This window comes from Calonectris borealis, chromosome 11 (assembly GCF_964195595.1).
Source record: "Calonectris borealis chromosome 11, bCalBor7.hap1.2, whole genome shotgun sequence".
NCBI lineage: Eukaryota > Metazoa > Chordata > Aves > Procellariiformes > Procellariidae > Calonectris > Calonectris borealis.
In genome coordinates, this window is record NC_134322.1 from 15,480,913 (window position 1) to 15,504,662 (window position 23,750).

The following is a 23,750-nucleotide window of genomic DNA, read 5'->3' on the forward strand; positions in this document are numbered from 1 at the left end:
CTGTCCCTTCCGGTCTTAAGATTCATGAACTCAGACTCTGATTTAAAGAAACTCACAACCTGCTCACTATTAAAACCAAACAAATAAAACCTCTTTCTGAGTTAGTGCTAGATATTTGCTTCCTAGAAATAATCTCTTATCACTGTCTAGATCATGTTATTTTAAGGCACAAAGGAAGATGATGTTTATGCATTTCAAGGGCTTTTCTTCTTCAAAAAATATTCTCTCTCTGTCCTAAGTAGTACAGCAGAGCTAACAGGACCTGTAGTGTTGCAGTTTCTGGGAAGGTACCTGAGATGGTGTGCAACTTTTGAAGTCAGCAAGATTTAAAAAAAAACAAACCAAAAATCTGATAATTATGACACCTGCAAGATTTTCACAGACCAGGACATTAGTCTGCCAGGTTTTGTGCAAACATGCAGATCAATCTAGTTCCTTCCTTAAAATGTAGTACCGGCCACGAATTAACTGTTTCAAGGAAACAACAACAAAAGCAATAATCATTGTCATTAAAGGCCTGAAGAGCAATGGAACTTGAAGGCACAATTAGCTTCTTGCATACTCTGATCTGTGCAATACATAATCTTGCATTTAATAAAATCATGCTTACAAAAGCAGTAAGTCACCTTACTGTGCTGTATCTATACTGACAGTTCTACAAGTGGCAATCATAGCCACTTGCTGCCGGCAATGAGAAGTCAGTAATTCCACGGAAAACCCAAATCATGTATTTTTTTGGCAATGGGAACTAATTTTGATCATATTTAGCGGTAGTACCTTAAAGCACTATGTCATGGTTTAACCCCAGCTGGCAACTAAGCCCCACACAGCCGCTCGCTCACTCCCCGCCCCAGTGGGATGAGGGGAGAATCAGAAGGGTAAAAGTGAGAAAACTCGTGGGTTGAGATAAAGACAGTTTAATAGGGAAAGCAAAAGCCGCGCACGCAAGCAAAGCAAAACAAGGAATTCATTCACTGCTTCCCATCGGCAGGCAGGTGTTCAGCCATCTCCAGGGAAGCAGGGCTCCATCACGCCTGCTACTTGGGAAGACAAATGCCATCACTCCGAACGTCCCTCCCTCCTCCTTCTTCCCCTGGCTTTATATGCTGAGCATGACGTCATATGGTATGGAGCATCCCTTTGGTCAGCTGGGGTCAGCTGTCCCAGCCCTGTCCCCTCCCAGCTTCTTGTGCACCCCCAGCCCACTCGCTGGTGGGGTGGGGTGAGGAGCAGAAAAGGCCTTGGCTCTGTGTAAGCCCTGCTCAGCAGGAACTAAAACATCCCTGTGTTATCAACACTGTTTCCAGCACAATCCAAAACACAGCCCCATACCAGCTACTGTGAAGAAAATTAACTCTATCCCAGCCAAAACCAGCACACGCTGCTAAGGAAAGGCTTCATAATAGCTGTCAGTCTCCAGAGCCATCTATTTTGGTCTTGCAGTTTATTAAATATTAAAAAGCATTCTGGAGTGTACTTACCAAAATGCAGTCCACTTTAGATTGTACAGTTTTGCTAGACGTGAGGGAAGAAAGAGAGAATAGAAATCTTGAATTAATCTAAACAGCAATGACAAAAATATTACATATTAGAATTTCTATCACTGTACTACAGGCTTAATCTCTTGCTATGAAATATCCTGCTAGTCTATGGAAGAACACTCATCCGGCCATTTTTTTGTAGAAAGTCACCCCAAACTTAACTGTTAGAATTCTTGCTGTTTGGCTCTTATATGTAAGAACTGTATTTTTTTTAATGAAGTATCATTACAACTGGGAGCTATTATCCCAAGTTGCAAAGCAGCCAGGATAGATGTCACTACTTTTATTGTAAGCTCTTCCACAGTTCAGATGCATTTTACTTGTTCATCTGTAAACACAATTAACACCCCCCCTTTCCCCACGCTTCAGTAAATCCCATCACTTCAAGGCATTTATTTCTAGCTTTCCAAAGAGCTGCTACAAAGCAGACAATTGGTATCCCACTGGCAACTTAGGAGTTTTCCACGTTAGTCTCACTACCTCCCAGTTGGCTTATTAAGACGACATTGGGTGGGGACTGAATTAAAGTATGCCATAAATGACCTCAGTACATGTGCCAAGGAGTGCAAACAGTATGGAACTTATTATACTTCATATAAACACACCCATAAGCAGCTTTTGTGTTTCTTAAGGGTGCCGTGTTTCACTTGCTTGGTCTGACTGCATTAGTTGAAGGCATTTTCATCATTGCTCTGAAAAGGAGCAGGAGCTTTAACATGCAAAAAACAATAGTCTTTACTGCTGGACACCTACTGAACAAGCACTAAACAACCATTTTTGGAGTTTAGGAAGCGATTCTTTTCCTAGTAGAATAAAACATAATTCAATCCCCTGTTAACACAACAAAACATCTCATTTCCAGTTATTTTACTTTTGTACAGGTGCTACCACATACAAAGAAAGACCAAGTAAGGTCTCTGATGGATATACTAAAATCATAAGTAAGAAACAAGGAAAACAAACGGCTCTAGTGTCTGGTGGGGATAGGAACCAAAGCTACTGAACCAGCATCTACTGTTGTATCAGATGCTCGAAGAGCATCTTGTTACAACACCTCATTTTGAAACCAGACGGTCTGAAAATCTGTTCTGTAGGAGCTGCTAACACCGATGCCCCTTCCCATACATGAACTGCATATGCTATAGTGACAGAATACAATAAAAAATTTCAACAGATAAGAATATATGACAAGTCCACTGAAGTAGATACATCAGCAGACATCCACTTCAGCTGACTTTGTCTAAGAGAAGGCAACCAGACGGGTGGACACTCGGGAACACCAAGGCGGGAGTAAAGCAGATGGGGATTTGTGAGAACGGGAATGCTAAGGACAGTAAAATGGGAGCTTTTGCTTGCCTTGGGGAAGGCGCTTATATGTACCATATCAACTGAAGAAGGGAACCCAAATGTCGTCTCACTCTTCAAAAACCACCGTCTTCCTAGAAAAGTCAAAGGACACCAAGCATGGAAACCTGCTGCTGCTGCTAAGAGTTATCACCGCATCTGACCCAAAGCTGACCAAAGCCAGGCTGAAACAGATGGCTGCTCCAGCAGCACTTCTTTCACCCTGGACTCCACCTTGCCCCACGGCCTCCTGCCCCTAGCAGGGTCTCACAATCCTTCTGCTGCTACAGATCCACAGCCTCTCCGACAAAGCAGCGCTTGTGGCAGGAGGCAACAGGGCTCAAGCACATGTGCCCGTTTTTGTACCTAAACCTCTTCTATGGCTTCACATGATAGCTTAATGCAGAAACAGAACATGGAGGATAAAGGGATGCAGGGTACAGGCAGATCAAACTTAGTCCAAATACAGCCTCTACTCTATAGACTTGCAGATGACGTTGCGCACGAGGCTTTTCAGGAGAACATGCTTCAGCCAGCACGGTTTCCCGTCCTGCTAGGTTCTGCCAAACTGCGCATAAGCACGCCCATTTGCATTAATATTTTCTTCTTGCAAAGAGAAAGAGGCAAGTTGCCAGGAGGCAGCTGGGTGGGAGATCCCTAGAGCTGTCCTTTTATCTCCAAATAACAGTCTGAGTCAGTAAACGTAACCTCTCAAATTTAGTTCAGGCTCTTCCAGTGTGACCTCTGCTCCCACAGCACCGATCAACAGTGTCGAGAAGACGCAGCATTACAGCAACAATAAGGCCAGCAAATACACTTTCGCTGTGTTTCCTTTTCATCAACTGGTGGCACAAAAAGGACAGTCAAGTTCATGTTCCAATCTGCAAGCCAATTTTTTAAGGCAAGGGTCTTTTTTAAAGGCAAAGGTCCTATGGCTTCAGCAGGGATAAGCGTGATGTCTATTTTAATAGCAAATTTTTTCATCTCCTGCTCCATGCTCCCTAGATATTAGGAGAACATCATTAAAATTTGTTAGTGGTAAACTAAGGCTTCTTTCACCCTAATCAAAGCACAGGCTAACATGGCCTGATTCTATAAAGCCTGCGCCTAACGACATAAATGTTTCTTATTTACCTTCCAGCGGAGTTGATCCATGTCAAAGTCAAGCAACAGCAACCCTGAGGAACCAGCCCTTTCACTGGGAAGGTGCTGGGACAGTGATCTTCTCATGGTCCTGAGCACCGCACAGAAAAGCTCCATCTGGTGACACTGCAGGACACATCTCCATCGCGTCAGGAGATAAAAGGACAAGTGACAAAGGTGGCAAAGGAACAGCCATCCCAGTTACAATCTATTTGCCACTTTTGGTTTTTTTACCCCACTTCTTTCTTCACTAACAGAACAGATGTGTTTTGAAAGCTGAAATTTGGTTACAAATAAATAAGTCTGCTTCTGTCTCTGTCAACTGCATCCCTTACCTAATTACTACTGCAATTACACTAACTGCAACCAGCACTCCCAAGGGCAAGGCTGAATCGGGCCCTACACAGAGCCGTCTCTAACGTTTGGAGGCTGCTACCCACACGCTTTGCTACTCATCTAGGAACAGCTGCAGGAGAGCAGCGGGAGTGATAGATGTTCCTGCTAATGAAAATAACCATTTGAATCTGTTAGGGACCTGAGCCCATCGGAAAGCTAAACTTAGAAACCGCACCATAAGCCAACAGCCAGCGTTGCTCCTCCCGGAGAGCTGCCGCGGGGGGTCACTGTGACTCACCCCCACCTAGAAGCAGAGTTGACGTTACTCTCTCTTTCGTAGCTCTTCATGCTGACAGTCTCCCTGAAGGTAAACTAGTTCATTTACTTGATCTAAAACTTAATTCAGGCTACTTCAAGCAGTTTCATCCAGGACAAGAAGGTGTCTTTTCCGATTCTGGGGTAGCCGTCTCTTACGAGTGATGACAAAGGTGGCTGCTTTACAGCTGCCTTAGATTTATCAGCTTGCACCAGATACTGACACACCACATATAGTTTTATGGGAGCATAAAACTATATATCAAAACTTTGCCCCCCCAAAAAAAAAAAAATCAGTGACACTATCACAACCAACGATGAAACTTTTGCTCGGTGGATACCACCGAGCAGACGGTTAGAAAGTTAAGGCATACTGAGCGACTCAAGTGGGACGTAGTCCTGTTCTACCGTCTACAGCAATGCTCCTCAAAAACGCCAACTCTGCGCCAAACACCGCCAGTCTGGATCAACCGGCTCACCTCTGAAGAACTACCATCAGCTACCAAAAAACAAGAGCCCAGCTTCTACTAATTAGTAAAACAGCAGAGAAAAGGGGGTTTCTTAGCCTGTGGTTTAGAGAAGCATAGCAGGGTGGCTCCCTGCAAAAGCCACGGTTTCATGGAGATCCCCAGTCCTACGTCCTGCCAGGGAACACGCGTTGGCTGCTTTGGGTCTGCAGCAGACAACCTTACTGGAAAGCCTCCAGCTCATCTTAACAGCCTCAGCTTTTGACTTAACCTTTAGGCCCAAGACCTTTGAGAGAATCTTGAAGGTAACTTTCGAAGGCTGCAGTAATTTAAGCTCCTAAATGCTGAAGCCACGTTGACAAACTCCTGAAAGCATCTTGGGGAGGACGGGGCGGGGGGAAATCAGACTAAAGCATTTCCTCAAACTGCTCTTCTGTCTTATGCCAAAGTATGCATGTCTGCTTTCCCTGACCTATTTATGTATTTCTACTCAAAACAGACCCATTTTAACAGCCCCGACTTGGCACGGGCAGAATGAGGAGTGTGTTCTCTCCCCAGGTGTGCAGCGGGGTTTACTTTGCACTAAGGGAGAGATGGAGGGGAAAAAGCAAGGGGAGAAGGCGAGGAGACGTAATTTTTTTCGAAGTGGCATAAAACCAGATGCTGCCAACCTTCCTCTAATTAAGCTATACTTTACTTGCAGGAATAGGTAGCTGAGCTACGCTGAGCAATATGGGACTATCGTGTTACAGAGGTGGCAGAACTCAGTTGCTCTGAGCACACCGAGTATTTCCTTAGTGCTGCAAAGAGCAGAAGCCATATAACCACCAGGGATATGAGAAGCCTTATGCCTGTGAGACCAGAAAGAGGAAGGTGGTTGGGAGGAGTAAAAGAAAGCCCTCAAACTTATTAGCAACTGCCTTGTTAACTCTAAGCCTTCTCAAAGCCTGCACAGCCACTGAAACTAACCCTTACCAGCTTCCCAACTGCAGACCACTCACCCCCTATGAAAGCCAGCAGCATAACAAATACCGGGGGAGCACGTGCGCAGTGACGCGCTGTATGAACGCCCACCGCTGAAGCGCAACTCCTGTCCTGGGACACACGGTGCAGAGGAGGGTGCTGGCGAAGGGGTTCCCGGTTGTGCCCCCGGCAGGGGTGGGACAGCAGCACCCCCAGGACACTGCGGTTCTGCTCGGGCAGGGGACCTCCCAGCCCCAAAAGTGACACGGGACGCATCTCTCACCACTCAGGCACCAGCAGCGGACTCAATGCTCGAATGGAGGAAGATATCAGTAACAGCAACAAGTCCAGTTCAGCAAAATTCGGGGGACAATGAAGCCACAATTTATTGTGCAAAATATCGTAATGGTTTGACTAGGCGGTCAAACCCAGGAAGCCCAGTGTGATTTTTTCATTGTAAGGTTCATACCATCAGTGAATTTGTCACAGATACTCTGTATCCCCTTCAGCCCAAGACTGCAAATATTTGCATAAACTTGAACTCCCAAAAACAGCCTCTATAGCTGTGTTTCGTGTGCTTGGTACATTTTGGACAGCCTAGGGAAAACATTATTTCTGCCAAACCCTAATGCAATTTATGAAAAGGAACCACTTTCCATCACTGCTAATAGCTGTGCCATACATCACGAAGACAGGATTCGACTCCTGACCCGACAGCGAGGGTTCCCCACTGCAGGGCTCCCAGTTTCCAGTACTCATGCGTTACGTTACATTATTACCCCATATACAGGACGCAGTAAGAAAAGTTGCAACTAGAAAGGAAAACCCCGGTGTATAGTTACTTATCATCGGCACTGTTAACTAGTTATCATCTCAGATGGTAAACCACCTACCCTCTCAGACAATCAAGGAGGAGAAAGAGGAGGTTTATAAAGTTCTAAAATAAGCTTTCTTTGGAGAAGGGGAAAAACCAAAACCAAACCAAAAAACCCATAAGTTTTTTCTCTTCAGAGTTCAGCACAAAGACCAGCAACAACTCGGCGCAGCTCCAGCGGAGGAACAGGAGCAGGGGCTGTTCGGGGCCACACGAAACCCCCCAACTGCTCACTCGTAGCCCACGCATACGACCTAACGCTGTATGGCGGCACGCTGCTGGCCCAGTATTTTTACTCAGATATCTGAAAACAAGCTTTCCGTATGAGAAGAACAAGACAGCAGTTAGAGCTGTCTGCCAAGGAAGAATTATTTTTGCCACATGGCCTTTTAAAAATTACTCGGCTCTGAAAAGCCTCCATTTTCCACTGCATCAGTCATTCCCCCACACAATCTCCGAAGGCTGTTTGTCAAACTATCTCACAAGAGGGTCTACGGGTAGTCTTGAAAGGCTGCTTCTACGGGGAGCCATACCACATGAGCAGCGTTTGCCAGGGCTGCGTCTCCCCAGGCACAGGAGGTATTTGGGTGTTGATAGCACCCAGGAGCTCTTGTTCCTGTGCAGTGTCCTGCTGCCTCTTTGCCCCTTAGCTCCCAAGGAAAGCAAGTTAGACTTCACTACTAAATACCAACAGTGACAGTTTTGCCAAAGTCATCTTTCTGAAAGCCATGTTAAAGTAGAGAGGGTCATTATTAAACTGACCACACATCCTTTTGGAAAGATTCGATCTCTCTTCCACAACTCTGGCGACATCAGGTGACATTTTAAAAAAAATACCTATTTACTCTGCACGCTGTGAGGAACCACTCAATAAAAGGATTACCAACCCTATTACAGTAAGTGGTACTATCAGAAAGGTACTATTATCACATCCTTACCACAACAAGCACTGTGTCCCAGCAGTGCCTGCAGGATTCAGCCCTTAATTCTTAATCTTACTGAATTAATGCTTCTCTTTCTTAGACTAACAGCTCTAAATATATCTTTATATAACCTTCCATTCAGAAGCACAAAGAAACGTTAAACTGGAGCCAAGGATCATCTAAGGAGAAAATTATGAAACAGCCGCCTATGTGTGCTGCTACTCAATTAACATCTTAACATATGCCATGTTATATTGTCTGGCTTGGCTCACGTTGATAAAGAAGTAAAATGGCTGTAAAAGCATTTCAATTAAATATTTAGAAAGCAGAGCTGCAAAAAGTTGAAACATGTTTGAATTAGCGAAGTGACAACTATGTACACTGCTCAGCTAATGGAGGGAGAGCTTTTGCTAGCACAGGTTACTGAGGAAGGAAAGCACACCCAGGCCGGGCAGGCCCGCAAGCCAGGCCCAGCACCCCAGGGCGCAGGGCTCCCCTCCCACCCGCACCCCTCGCCCTCCGGCACGCAGCAGCCAAAATCAGGTGGCTTCTGATGCCACCTAGGGGCTCCCTGCCTGCCTGCACGTCCCTCTCCCGGGGGAGAACCAGTGTCACGCCTTAGAGACAGGGCACTTGAACCCAGCACAAACACAAGCAAGCAGAAGCAAAACATTTAATACAAGACAAATTACATCTGCCAGTATTCAAATGCAGATACATTCTTACTCCAGATAGAAGCTACAGGGACCGTAACTGCATCTTGGAAGCACATGAAGTGGTGTTATTTCCCTAAAGCATATAAATAGCCACAGAGTTGTGTCCACTGGAAACATAGAAAAGTGTCCAACTCTCACGCCTCAAAAAGTAAACAAAGCAAGTATTCAGCAATTTGTAAATATTGGCTCTTTCAGCTTGAAGGCAGACTCCTCCTCAATCCAAGTCAAACCACTCTTCTCAGCAAAACAAGGAAGCAACAAGCACAGCACAAGCCGATAAGAGAGTGCAACAAGGGCGAGCTGCAACCATTTCATCTTCTCTATAACCTAATCTACCCCCTTCCACTGCCGAAGAGAATAAGCAAGACCGGTTTTCCACCAGACACAAGAAGGAGCAATGCTGCATCACAGCTGAAAAAAGTAGTAGTTCAGCATGCCACGACATTTTAAGTTAGTGCAGGTTGAAATTGGTCAAACGCATGACTTGAATACTTGTTATTAAAATAAATGCAATTAAAATATTTCATACAGAGTAAAAATGTAATCCCTTCACCACTTCTGACACTATGGTGATTTTATGAATATTAAATAATGCCAACTATACAAACAGCTGAACAAAGAAGGAAGATAAGGCTGCTGATGAAACACTCCAGTCTCAAATGTAGCCCATTGTAATGAACTACCAAGAAATAATTAGCCGACAGAATACCTATGTCTGAAATTTAGGCCTATAAACATCTCTTTTAGCTCCCTGAAGAGATCTAGCTGTATTCAACGCTAAAGGCTTGTTCCACAATTCTTAAAATAACTGGGAAGAACTTGCAACAACCACACACTGCCAGGTGCTCGGTTCCAGCAACAAGACAGTCATTTAAGTTCCTGGGGTTTTTTTTACATTTATTTAAATACAGTATTTTGCCACAAGTTACTTTAATGAACTCTTAGAAGAGACAAAGAAAATGCTTTTACATAGCTCTCACCCTGGTTCTTTCAGCATTGCTCTAAATTAAAATCAGTGCATATTGTTATATTCAGGCAGGACTCTTCCAAGGATGCGATGCCCTCTGTACTTTATATGGGAAGGTAACAGGACTTCAGAGGAGCTGTATCCTATATTTATTACTAACAATCTACATGGGGCACTGCAGAGCGTTGTTCTAAGATCAGTCTGCAATTGCCTAGAAAGGTGATCTCAATAAAGCGACATGAAAAAAGACCACTTGAGTAGGAACTTAATCTAAAGTATGTCCCACTAAAAGCAGAAAGAATGGATACAGTCGCCAGAAAGGCAGGTTTGTGGCTAAATGGCAAATCATCCACCGCAACAGCTCACATATTTCACAATGAAAACTTCTGTTTTTAAAACTAATTATGAAAAAACAATCTTTGGTTGCTTCTGAATTCAGTCTATAGATAGCTAAAAAATCTGCTGTGGTATATTCAGCCATGGTCAGCATGGTCATGCTGTGGTATATTCAGCCATGGTCAATCACAACATTGTTCCTTACGGCTAGTATTTCTAAGGGGTCTGAACGGGAGATCCTATGACGCATGATGAGATTTTTCTCAAGCCTTTGTCCCACATGGCTCTAAGAAAGGATGCCTAGTGAAACTAAAGGGGTGATACTCCTTAGCAGCACTTAAAAGAACAAAAAAAAAAACAAAAAAAAAAGAAAAAAAACAGGAAAAAAAAAGCACACCTACAAAATACATGTCCACAAAATTGTTTCACTTCCATGCCTGCAGAGCCAACAAGACGAGGAGGAGGAAGGCAGCGCCTCGCTGTGCATCGCAGCCTGCCACAGGGCACAGACCTGGTCCTCCCCTGCCTCTCCCTTGAGAGATGGTGGCTACAGACAGCTGACGGCAAAGTGAAACAATACACATGCTCACGAGAAAACAGGAATGGTTCTACACTCTGCTCACATTTAATGCACACCCATAAATGCACAAATCTGTATAGGGCTATGTTTATTGCACATAGTTAACACAAAGCTCAGCTGAATCCCATATAAAAGCTTCCAGTGTTAGCAGCAATGCTTTCCTACCATACGCATTTCCCAACGCTGGCGCAGGTGCCTGGATGGCAGATTTAAGCCTGCTGATAAAAGGCGTGTTTCTTCTTTATTTCTCGTTATTTCTTTCAACATTGCCATGATCCACAGCTACCCTAGTTACTTTCTGTTAACAAACAGTTTGCTACCGGTTTTACCTCTTCATTACCCGATTCGTTTGGTACCCAGGGAGGTATCAGCTAGTTAGCAGTGCCATAACCCAGTCCTACCCAAGCTCTTTTGTGGCTTTACCCTGAGCGAACGCCAGCCCGCGGAGCGGACCAGACCCTCCTGCACTGCCAAGCCCAGCGCTGCGCCCCACACGCTGCCCAAGTCCCAAGACAAGCCAGTACTCAGACACCCCACGCAGCCGTCCCCTCTCCAAAACCTGCACGTGCCCCGCTGTCAGCCCGGAACGGAGCGCCAGCCTTCACACCACGCTACCATCTCAGTGCTGCCTGGGGCCTGACACACGCTAGGAAGCAGAAAAGCATTTCGAGGGCTGCAGTGGGGCTGGTTACCCCTTCACAGACACTGCACTGGGGAGGTTCAGCTTGACCCACAGGGCTTGTCTGACACATGCTTTGTCCCCGCTCCGTGCCGCAGACATTCATCTCTCCCCTCCACGTTGAACAGCTCACCCATAGGTATCAACCCGCCTTTCTGCAAACAAATCCAGCTTTTATCTAGCCCCCTCCTCCCGATGCTGCTTGCAATATCTTATTACCTCCGCTTCCACCCCGATCTCTGGACGTCCGCATTCCTCCTCCTCCTCACTCCCTCTCCTCTCATGGCTGTCCACCACACAGCTCCTCTGCACCCTTTTTTCCACTTGAGGAACCTGTACCCAAGTGCTGACCTTGGTAACTCCCAGGGAATGCAATCCTTGCAACCTCTTAGGTTTCCCTCTGCTGAGTAATGCCCCGAGTATCTACCAACACTCTCCAAGCATCTGCCTACTAAAAGGGTCACTTCTTTCGTGCTAAGTGGGCATGGCTTCGCTGACACAGCAAAGGCAACTTCTCTCCCTGACCTGTGCCACACTGCTCACTGGCACATCCCATAACCCTACTCCCGTCCTTGTCTTTTTTGTAGAGGTGAAAATTTAAAAGCTGAACGTACATAGAATGAACATGGCGCTGCTGCCTGATGGTGACAGCCATACAACCTCCCATCTCAAAAAATCCCTCCTTTTTGTTCAGCTGCCACAGGTTCTTTCAGGCCTCCATCCTTCAGCCTTGCACTTGCACCCTGGGGCATTTCTCACTCACCTCTGCTCACCGGCTTCGACCCACTCCAAGCACAGAAACTGTCTGGTCTTTGCATATAAAAAGTTCCAAGTAGCCAAAAGTCTCTTGCCTACCTCAAAGGTCAGTTCACCGAATACTGAAGCAGTATAACCCATCAGTTTTCCACCCTCCATTTCTGGGGGTAAAAAAAATAGTCCTAACAGCATCTTTTAAAATGGTTTTAATCCCTAAACTAGAATCTTCAGAAAAGTTACAAACACTTACTACTCCAGTCCTCAAGGGTTTAGTTTGGAAAGTTTGAGTTCCCCTAGCCTGCAACCCAGGTGAACTTTAGTTTACTTGCAGACTCGAGCTTGTCTAAACCTGTAAGCTGCACTTGCTTAAAATTAAAGCTGCGCAAAATTTAATTAAGTTAAAGTGTAAGTTCATACCTGTACGCATCTATTTCAGCCTGCGCCTACAAAGCTGGGTTTGAGCACAACTGCACTCACTCCTAGGTGGTAGCTCAAACGAGCATCTTACCTGAGCCTGCACTGCAGGACGGGTTGCTCCAAGCCAAGGTCGTGTTTACCAGCTCTCGGGCTGAGGCATCCATCAGGCCTGTACAGCTTCACAGCAGCCAGAACAGACAACTCCACTGCCAGCGCTGCATAAACTACAAGCGCAGGGCAGACGAGCATCATTCACTCAGTCACCTTCACTCCACCCACTGCCTCCTTCACTGCTAGGCTGCCTCTGCAGCCGTGATGAATGAACGAGCAACTCTATTAGATTATTTCTTTCTTTTAAAACCTAATTTATGAATGGAAATTATGAACAGCAGGCATCTGACCAGTACTTAATACCCCACAACCTTAAGGTTCAGTACTCTGTCTCCTCGGAACAGAGGACGATGTATGCAGCCAGTTCGTTGCAGGCAGACTGTGCTATGCCTAGCTCTGCCACCCCGTCCTACTTCTGTAGGCGACTGGGAGGGGATGGGACCCAAAAAACTGAGAACTTAGCCATTTTCTTCTCAAGTAACACAGCTGCTTTGCAGGCACAGCATTGTCCATAAGCATTTTGATATCTATTTTAAAAGTTTTCATATTGTCATGGTTTTCTTTTAAAAACATAGCAGAGGGCATGTGACCTGTCCTAGTAGAAAGTACTGAAGCCACAGCCATGCAGGTCACTGATTTTAGCAGTCTATTAAGACAATTTGCAGAACACCTGCATGGATTCATTATTCATAATATGTCCATCTCCAAGATCCCAGGAAACTGCAAAGTTACACCACAACTTACTTAGTAAAATAGTCAGAAACAGAAAAGGGTGTCCTTCATTAAACCTAGAACAGATTTCAGAAAAGCTGCATTAAACATTTCCAAAAATCATAGCACCAGAGAATTATATTTAAGACGGATGTAGACAGAAAGCTACTAAAGCAACATTCACTGAGATAACCGCACTGTTGAAATTCACCTGTAGGCTGCAGCACCTAACTGGCTAACATCTTTCAGCATCTAACAATTTACTGAACTATGCTTGCATAAAAGTCTCACACTAATGTTACCCACAATTACTTGTCTGATGGGTCCTTGCAGAAGGAGATACTGTCCAAGAGCACTACAGAATTGATGGATTTTCATTCCTGTGAACCACATCATGTGTAAACATGCCAGTGGGAGAGCAGATGTCTGCATTAAGGGAATGAAAAGGTCTTTTCCCGATTATTAACACCGCTTGATTTCAATTTTTAAGGTGAACTATATGCTGCTTTGCCACTCCCTTACTGAGCAGCTGAACTAATCAAGCCAAAACTGCAGCTCACCCTTCTGAGTCTGATGAATTTAGGAAGGACCACCTCCTCCAGAAGAATACAATGTACTCGAGCCATCTCCTGATCCTACATTGGGCCTAATTTGCCACAAAGCTACTGGTATTTAAAGTATTCAGTGGTAACTAAGAACTCTTCTAAAGTGACAAGAATCACTGTGAAGTGACAAATAACAATTGTTAGGTTCTGCACTGCAAACACTTACCCAATATAAATATTTTCACCCTGAACATCTGGAGCTATTGATTGGCAACACCCCAGTACATACATGCGTGTCTAAGTGTTCACAGAGAGAGGGCTTCTGCACACTGAACCACTATACACACAATCTAAACTTTGTTTTTCAATTAAACTACAGGTTTCACCAACTTGAACGTACAAACCATGATGGCACATGAACCTCACGTTCTCAATCCCTCCAAGAGAAGTAAGCTTCGAGCAAGAAAAAGATACAGTCCATGGGGATATGTACAGTGAAAGCTAACTGGGGACTGCTTAAACTTATTGGTACTAAACAAAAGAAAAAAATTATCTTGGTTTTCATTTTTATTCTCAACCTGAGAGATCAAGAGTATTACCATTTTTTTAGCTGTTATTAACCAGGAAAATTGGCTACTCATAGTGCACATTCAGGCATACATTTACAGGGTAATCAGACACCTTGCTTCTACTCGGAAGTAATCAGTAAGAGACAGTTGTCTGAGTACCTTCATGGATCAGGGACTTCATTATGTAAGTTACCAGATCTTCAGGGTCAGCATTTTTGCACGATAAAATGATAATTTACAAGATTAATTTTTAACTGAAATGTCACTATAAACTGCATTTAGACAAACTTTTTTCTGATGTAATTAAACACACACAAACCAGCATTTCCAAATTGCTGTAAAAAGAATAAGAAGTGCTTTTTCTTACGTCTTCATTTGTCGATTACTTGGGATTTTTTTATTTGACTCAGTAAGCTATCTCTAGTTGTTAAATACAACTGATGGTTTCCATTCAAAATATCCCTTCCCATATTCTTTAAACTAGATCTGTCAATCCTACTACATTCACTTGTTGAATGGAAGAGGCAAATACACTTTTCTCTCAGCTGCCAATTCATTTCTCAACTTTTTATGAGTTAATCATTGAACTATACCGCTGGAATCAAGCATAATGAAGGTAATTCTGCAGAGCAGGCTCCTGGAGCCAAAAGCTGGCTTAGCTCTTCAGCACACTGTGGTTCCAGGTGTGCAGCTTGCGATTACTGCCAGTGAGTAATTTGACTGTCTTTTAAATATCAACTAATTTATTTAGTTTACATGACCACTAATAGCAACTGTAGGCCCTAACACAGCTCATCACTTACAACGCTAACAGGCTCAATAAAAAAAAAAAAAATTACACCGTAAAGAAAATAGGCAAACTTTTTACGTACCCTTAATGAAAGAAACACCATACTTTGTCAGAGCTCGGATAAAAGGTTCCTGTGGCAGAGTCTCTGACTCCTGCAAGATTACTTCCAAACAATTTTTGGCCTTTGCTCCAGAGAGTCCCATCACAGCAGAAAGAGCTGCAGCTTTCACGCAAGGGCTGAGCGCCGGCCGGCCTCACAGGTGCCCCTCCTGCAGCTACCGACTTCCACATCACCAGCACACGGATCACGGAGCGATCATTTACCTTTCATTGAGAAACACGGGGAGAAGCACAAAGCACCTGAATCTGAACAGTGTGGGAGATGGTAGTCGTAGGCAGGCGATGCTGCGCACGTACCAGCAAGCGCAGCTCGCTTCGGCGGGGCACCCGTCCTGCAAGGGAGCCTCCCTGGCGGGCACGGCAGGGACACCGGCAGGCACCTGCCGCCTGCGCGCTCTTCCGGAGACACCACTGCCTGCGCACCACCAGCAAAAACCAGTCCTGCCAGAGGATGTCCAGCCCCGAAGTAGCAGCCTCGAGTCCCAATTTCAGATTGCCTCCAGACACAGCACTCACACGGCATCCAAAACCACCTCGCCCAGTTCTTCCCCCGGCTTAATAAGCATCCAAGCCTCTCGAGTACTTTTCTCCACTGAATTAGCAATAAAACTAGCATGGTTCTAGAGGAAGGAGTTGTCAGTATTTTTCAAAGCAGATTAAAAAAGGACTTAAAATTCCATCCACAAAAAATATTAAATAAACATTAAAACTTTTCAATTTACAGGCCTTCAAACAGTTACCACTTGTGGTACTGAATAACTGTCTTTTAAGTCTGTACTTTAATATGGCAATGGTTCTGAAGAGGAAGGGAGAAAGCACACAGGAGTATTTTCTCTGAAGTCACAAAGACTACTCCAAGTATTTTCAGGTGATTTCTAAACAAGGGCAAGAAGAAGGGGAGGAAAATGCAGCAGAACAAATTGCCCATCCTACCATCCAGCACACTTTGCTCACAAGCTAATTCTTGTTTGTCCGAGGAGTGCTCGAGGCAGAGGCTTCCAGGCTACCTCATACTAAGAAAAAGTTCCAACAGTCTGTGTTGCTGACAGCTTTAAAAATAATTTAATTCACTGTTTTATAGGCAACCAAAGTAATGAACTGTAATTCCTGCTGTCCAGTGCAATCCAACTTTTTCACTGGCAGGAGTCCCAACAACCTTATAATGGCACTTAGGAATCTTTGACTAAGAAATACGGATTGCCTCCACGCCTGTGAGACCATCCATCAAAAAGGACAGCCATAAATCACGGACCTTGACATTTAACCACAAATTTCCTCTCGGGGGGAGATACGAATATGCCTCATTTGATAAACGAGTTCTTCCCAGGAACAAGATTTTCTTCCCAAACTTGAAGTACCTGACAATCGGTAGGCGATACCATCCCCAGCCAGCTCCAGGGAAAAGCTAAGCAGCACCCGTCATTCTGGAGGAGCGCAGGTACGCCCCAAGAAACCCATGTCCGTAGACACATCCCCCACCTCCGCAACCGCCCCGCGCTGCGCCATGCGGCGTTTATAGGTTATGTTAGAAAAAGGTAACAGCTCACGTAGCCTGAGCAATAGGTAAAGACAAGACCACTCTCTGGGTGCGGCACGGAGCAGGTCCAAAAGGAGAGCCTGGCAGGTCTGCCACCCACGGGAGGCCCCTCCGCCAGGACCCCCAGGGTGCAGGTCCCACCCAGAGAGACCATCCCCGGTCCGCCTGCGGCAACACCCGGCCTCCCCACCCTTTGACTGGTACAATGTCACTGCAGCAACCACAAGCAATTAAAAACAAGCAACAGGGAAAATATTCGGGAAGTTTTGAATGTTTTTTCCACTCTCTTAATGATTAAACATTCAACAACAGAAAACACTTGGCAGCTTACTGAAAGCCTGTTGATGGCACAGCAGCCGATAACGAGCATCCTACTTGATGACAGATAATCCTTTTTCCATTAAATCAAGAAAGCATTAAAATTGAGATACTGGCTAACTCCATTTAGAACTAAACAAAACAAACCCTCAAAATTCCCAAAGATCTGAGGGAACACAACAAAACACCCCAGCACTTTCAGAATTCTTATGATGTATTTAGGGGACTCTTCTCGCTGGCGTGAAAGTACCCATTTGTGCTGGCCTTCTGGTTGGGCTTTTTCTGGGTGACCGAGCACTGCATTTTCATCTATTCAGTTTACCTTTTGAAGCACCTTGCTGGTAACTTTTCAGAGTCCAGCATTCTACCTGGACTGCTCCAGAGGCGAGCTAGAAAGCTACCTCCATCTCCTCATCTTCGCAGTTTAAAAATAAGGAGTTTCTTATTTATATATGAGGCTTTGTAATATTAGATATTAGAAAGGCTTGAACCAAAAATCCAAGTTTGGATCCTGCTCTGAATTTTGCAGCTCTGGCCCTTCTCCAAATACTTCTGTTTGGCAAGCGGCAGAGTGGAGTAACAAGAGAAGGCAACATACATAAGTTATGGGATCTGTATAAAAACATTAAGCTCAACCCCTGCTCTCAAAACTACACAAACACACACAAAAAAAACCTAACATAAGCACTCCAAGCCCCAATTAATTAAAAGATTAATCAGTGCTTCGGTATAAATCTGATCACCCAAACCTGAGCAGTACTGTCATCTCACCCCGTTACAGTATTTCTTTCTGATTAATTTATGTGGCATCCAGAAAATTTTAGGGGGGGTTCTAAGTGTTCTTTTCAGATAGAGATTTGGGTTCCTACTCACCATCGGCATACAGACACATGCAAATCAAACCGAACCGCCCCAAATGGCAAGCAACCCAGCTACAGAGGCCTGGGATGACAATCCTGCAATTCTGTGCTTATTAAGAACTCATTAGAAATGCTGCTCTGAATCACAGTGTCACACCATCTGACTTGCTTCAACGAAGGGAACTCCTGTGGTGGAAAGTAAAATGTTTATGAAACAAGGAATTGCATATGTTTGATGCTGTGAAGTCAACAATTTAATGCACTCCTATGCATTTTAAATGAACAGCAGTAAAACTTAGCCAGATATTTTATTACTTGAATATTGTTTTTCCCCCATATACTTTATTAGATCCTATTGTTTCAAGAAACAAAGACAAAAAAACCCACGAGCAAGAGTGAAAAATCCACTCTTCGTAAAAGCAGATTTACAAAGATCTTTTTTCTGCAAAGCTATTCCGTCCAACTCGGAGCCAGGATATTCAATAAAACCTCAACTCCATTCTCAAAAGGTTACGTAAAGGTCAGCACTCATTTTATTCAGGTTTATTTTCTAACCTAGTAAAAATGCCTGCAGACCAAATTGGCTTCCACACCTGCTGACCTAGAAACTCCACCACCGTGGTGGCCGTGCCCCGTTTTGGAAAGTTGCTTCTCCTCCCACGCCGATCTGGCACTGACTGCTGCGTGCTGCTGACCTGCCCGCTCCCGGCGGTCGGCAGCATGGAAGAAGGCTTTCCCAACAGCAAGGGGATGCATTTCAGCAGAAAATCATAAATGCTTTTTTAAGCTGCTTTGGTGAGAAGGAATTTTTCCAGGGGGACTTCCCCCCAAAAGGAGGGCTTCGTCCCTAGAGGAATGTGTAGTAATAGATAAAGGGTGTACCTGGACCTTGTTCAAGAGAATGGAAGATCTCCAAAACAACCCACGGAGGGGATGGAGCGGCCATCCGCCAGGAAAAGAAGTAGAGTTGCAAAAGTGACAAATGGTGTAGGATTTATTTCGCCCAATTCAAGAGATCTGCACCACAGATGGTTACACCCTGGCACACAGTTTGAAATTTGTTTACAGTCAAAGAGAAATAGGCACATAAAGTGATCAGATGGATTGTTTTATGGAAACGTCTTCCCTAGGAGATGGCCCTCACCTCAGAAGTGCGTTTTTCTCCACAACGGCTACAAGGGAGCTACCTGGACCAACTCGTACAGAAACAGATGGAGTCTAATGAAACAAATTCCACTTTCTGTTCCGATCCATTTGGGGAAGCAGAGTGTGAAGGAGAATGACATGCTGCTAAATGCTTTGCCCAAGGAAGGCTGACCTTCCCTCAAATCATCAAGAACCACTCTAAAATATGGTCCACAGCTCAATTTTTACCTATGTATTTGTGACTGCTTATACACCAGATGGGGAAATACATTCAGGATAGGAAGGTCTCACCATCACCTGGAAACAACAGAACCATAAAGCCAGGGAAAACTGGGTTAGCGACAAGAAATTTTTGCAGTTTTACACCGCATCTCTTAGCTGAGGGGCTCAAAGCACTTTTTCAAAGGAGGTGAACACACTTGCGATGTTACACAGATTTGGTGAAATGTGTGCAGCCTGTATGCCTGTCAGCGATAATTATTAGCTCCTCCTCACAATAGTTAGTAATCTTCCATTGAAGAATTGTAAGTTTTGTTTCCCACCTCCAACAATGAATTAACCAGGACGAAGGAGGGAATGGTGGCTGATGCATTTTGGGCTGGGGGCACAGAATAACCACAAAGAGTCTGTAACCAGTTACAGGAAATTTTAAAGTTCTCCACTCAATTTTGACAGACCATTTAACAAAATAGAGAGGGTTGTTTTTTTTTTTCCTCTTAATCCCTGCCTCCCTCTCCCAAGCTACAGAAAATTGAAAAAAGAGTAAAAAGAGTAAATGCAGATGGATTGGTCTACAGATTAATCCAACCTGACTCAAGAAATCCATGTTTAAAAAAAAAAAATACATAAAGGGTGTAACAGGAATTTCAACTGCAGAGGAAAACTACCAAAAAGGTGTTTGCACCTGCATTCGCAAAGAGCCTGAAACACATACCCCTTGAGTTTCCCTCTTCATTGCCAGGTATTTTATTAAAAATATCAAGACCGTCAATCATTTTTTCTGCTGACCTAACCATACAAATAAGTAGCAATTCCTATCATCAAAAATCTCAATGGCATTTCCCAAATTGCAGAACATTTGCTCTGCCAACAGCTAAGTGACGATCCACACTTGCTGACAATGCCTAATGAGGAGTGATGGATGCAACTGCAGGAGGGAGCAGGAATGATATAAGTCATAAGAAAGAACGGAGCCTTCCAAAGATTAGAAAATATCGGTGTTCCGATCAGCTAATCTGGTATTCTAGCACGATACCAGGAGCCCAAAACTAACAAGGGCACAATTCACTCCTACTCCCCCTTCAACATGAGACAAACTGGGCCTTAGGACATATAATTTTGGCACTGCCCAGCCTAGCTCATGTGGTTTTCCAATACAACTTCTAGCTAGAAGAGCGATTTTAGGACAAAAATTATGGATCTGAAACCCACACCCACGTCCAACTGAAATGGCTGCAAAAGCAATGCTTTGTGTTCGCCACGGCACGCCGCCTGGTCCTCAGCTCAGTTCACACACAAGGTATTGGGGAGGGGGAGGAGAGAAATTAATCTCTCGAGCAGAATTATTATATTCAAATCCTAACAGATGCCTTCAGGACAAGAAGAGCCGAGATGCAGGCAAGGTGAAAGAAGCTGGGGCCAACCCATGCACAGATGCAAGCACCAGATTACTATTTACAACAGTAAACAAGTACTCATTGAGGAATCATCACCAGTTATTCGCAACAGTGAACAAGAAAACAAACCCGTCCGTTCCTCCAACGTTCGCAGCTACGGACCGGATTTTAGATTAATACAGTGAGTGGAGGGATTAAATTGCCCAAAACAGTTGGTCTTTTTCTTTCACAGCAGCGAGAGCAGACCCTCAGCCGACACCTTCCTCCCTCGGTCATCTCCGCATCTCAATCCTCGTGCCACGCTGCTTTTCCATACGTACATTGCTGGCTGTCTCCAGCTATAGGATATTCTTTGGCAACTTAATGTAATATTGAGTAGACTCTATCTTCACCACCGTATGTTTGGGTACAGAAACATCATATACAAATAACACATATTTGGTAATACAGTATCCTCACTCGAAGAAAATAACTGAAACCCCATTAGTCTATATGCTCAGACAGCTGACTAGGGAGGTTTTCCCGCCGCGGGCTCTAACGTCTGGACAAAAAGCTATTAATAAATATGAAAGCTTTAATGAATCTAAAGGGAAACAAAACCAGGCAGATTAAGGCCCAGTGTCCAGCGAAGACCAGGGCAATTTACCAACCCGCCCAACCTGACACTAATCAGCCAGGCTGGGCTCCCGAAGACGTGTTCTCCCCGTCTAGACTTCTAATCCGTCAATGGGAAAAGACACCTAATATTATTTCTGCCCATTTCAGCAACGCCGTAAGAATACATCCGACTGCCTCAGCAACTCACATACGCAACATGAAACAAAAACGGACACCGCTTTGCTGGATGTGTTCAAGTGGGGCAGACAGGAAAAAAAAAATACAGTTAGACAGTGATAAACTTTAATTATTGTAACCAAACAGCAGTTAAATACCTGTATGTGATGTTGTAATGCAAATAAATACTTCCTGATTTGTTTTTAAGCACAGCTAAGTAACTCTTATCTTCCCCTCCTCAATCCAAACTAATGGTCACTTTACACGCAAAAAAACAACAAAAAAACCCACCCAAAAACCCCCAAAACCCAGACTGGACTCCTAGAAAGCACATTTTTAAGTCTTCAGTACATATGTTGACCATGTCTGCAATTTTAACCAGCAGGACTTAACCTATTGTTTCATTTTAAGGGACTCCACATGTTCACAATTACTTGAGCTACTTTTGTCAAACATTCTAATTTAATAAACAGAATAAATTAAGTATGAATTGAGATAATGAATAACTCATTGTCCCGCTCAAGGCCTACATCACACACTATATTTATATTTGTCTGTACAGTGGAAGGACAAGCACAGACTTGTTTGTGATCCTCAAGTCCAGTATTTCAGTAGCTGCTATATTTTGCTATACTACTATTTTCATTGACAATACAATTTGAAGACTGAAACCCTTTTTATTTTTTTAAAAAAACAACAAACCACCAACGAAAAACATCCACTATGCACAAACGTGTGTAGGAGAAAAGACGCGGGGGGGAACAATACAGAAGAGAACTAATCTAGGTGTGCTAAACCCTTTGGGAAGCAAAGGAGGAATTGAACACGCCAACCTGCCAGCACACACCACTGGCACAGCAGGGGAAGAGGGGAGGAAGAGGAGGGAAGGCAGAAAAGAGGCAGCTCTCTTCTGCACGTTACACTAGTCCTGTTAACAACAGAGCACTGCCTTTTTCACAAGCAGCCCTCTACAACCTCTCCCACTGTTTATCCATCACCAGCACACAGCACCCGCTGAACAGAAGAGCGGATCCCAGACTGCAACTACAGGAGGAGACTTTCCACTGTTTACTCTGAGCGCGGTGTGCACGACCTCCCTGGCAATGCTCCTCATCCTTGCTGCTCAAAAACAACCACCGCATCTACATGAAGATGCAAATTAACATTAAACTCCAGCCTCAGACTGCTTGACTGCAATACAGAAACACAGAATTTCTAGTGGTCCCAGACAAAAGATTTGAAGATATCAAAGAAAAGGTTTTATTATAAAAAATAACCTTATCTTCAAATACTGCATTTCCACAGTACAACCCGCAGGGCATGGACACTGCCTGAAAGCAGCAGGGAAGCCCCACTCCGGAGCAGGAAGCAGGTAGCCAGGGAGGAAGGCTCCCGCGGAGGTGAGGAACGTCTGTCAAAGTACCAGGAGACAGGGCTGCAAGGTGCTGGCAAAACCTCTGCTGGTCACAGGCACTTGGCACCAGGCGAGCCACTTACACCAGGCAAAACGCTGCATTCCTTTGTACCAAACGTGGGCTCGGGCTATTCATCAAGTTTACCTGAATCAAATAAGCAGCTTTCATTTAAAAGGCTAACACATGCGCTCTTTTTCATTGAAAAGAAAACCCATAATAAAAGCAGAGGTTTTACTTAGTAGCCATTTTGTCTTCAACTTGGACATGATACCTAATCTGAACGCAATGTAAACATGCTCTCTGAGGCTCATTTCCAAACAGCACGTTCATGGAAAGAGAAGAAAATATAAAAAGGCCATCACTAAATACCATAATAAATTAGAAGGGTGTGAAGATTTTGTGATCTAAGCAGACAGGAAATTCTGCAGTTCGTATTCCTTCTCTAGGTCACATTGCAGAGAAAACCAAAACAAAAGGTAGCAAGTGTGGATTAAGGACACTGAATTATTATCTACTGTTTAAATTAAAAAAAAAAAAACAACAACCAACAAGCAGACAATAAATACCATTTCAGTATGCCATTCAATAAAAGAATCTGAAGGAAAAATTGTATTTAGATTCTTTTTCTTTTCCAGTTACATCAATTCAAACCACAAAATCTAACTGTAATATGAAGTAATATGCAAGATAGATCAGTATGGTTTTATTAGGATGAGTACATGTATATAAATATATAAATATATATGGTGTGTATATATAAAGGAAAATATTATATATGAGTAACCTATATTTACAAGTCCCAACTTTCACAATACTTTATCAGCCCCCTCAGCCAAAAGCAGCTTTTAAAAACATACACGAAATATAAATGCTGCAAGTGA

The 23,750-nt window shown here is 44.0% G+C and overlaps 1 protein-coding gene across 4 annotated transcripts in view; it reads right to left on the reverse strand.

The window, feature by feature from the left end:
* Positions 1–23,750, reverse strand: part of RFX7 (regulatory factor X7) — a 54,494-nt gene that overhangs the window by 29,511 nt on the left and 1,233 nt on the right. For 2 of the 4 annotated variants that reach the window (XM_075160144.1, XM_075160143.1), the window contains exon 2: positions 1,482–1,515. The exons of 1 other annotated variant lie outside the window; for it this stretch is intronic. Coding sequence is in view for 1 of the 3 variants with exons in the window: in XM_075160143.1 (XP_075016244.1) it covers positions 1,482–1,515 (34 nt within the window). In the remaining 2 variants the exon portion in view is untranslated. Of the gene's footprint in view, positions 1–1,481; positions 1,516–4,019; positions 4,069–23,750 lie in introns of those variants that run through there. One more of the 4 variants, XM_075160146.1, reaches the window with a different exon arrangement.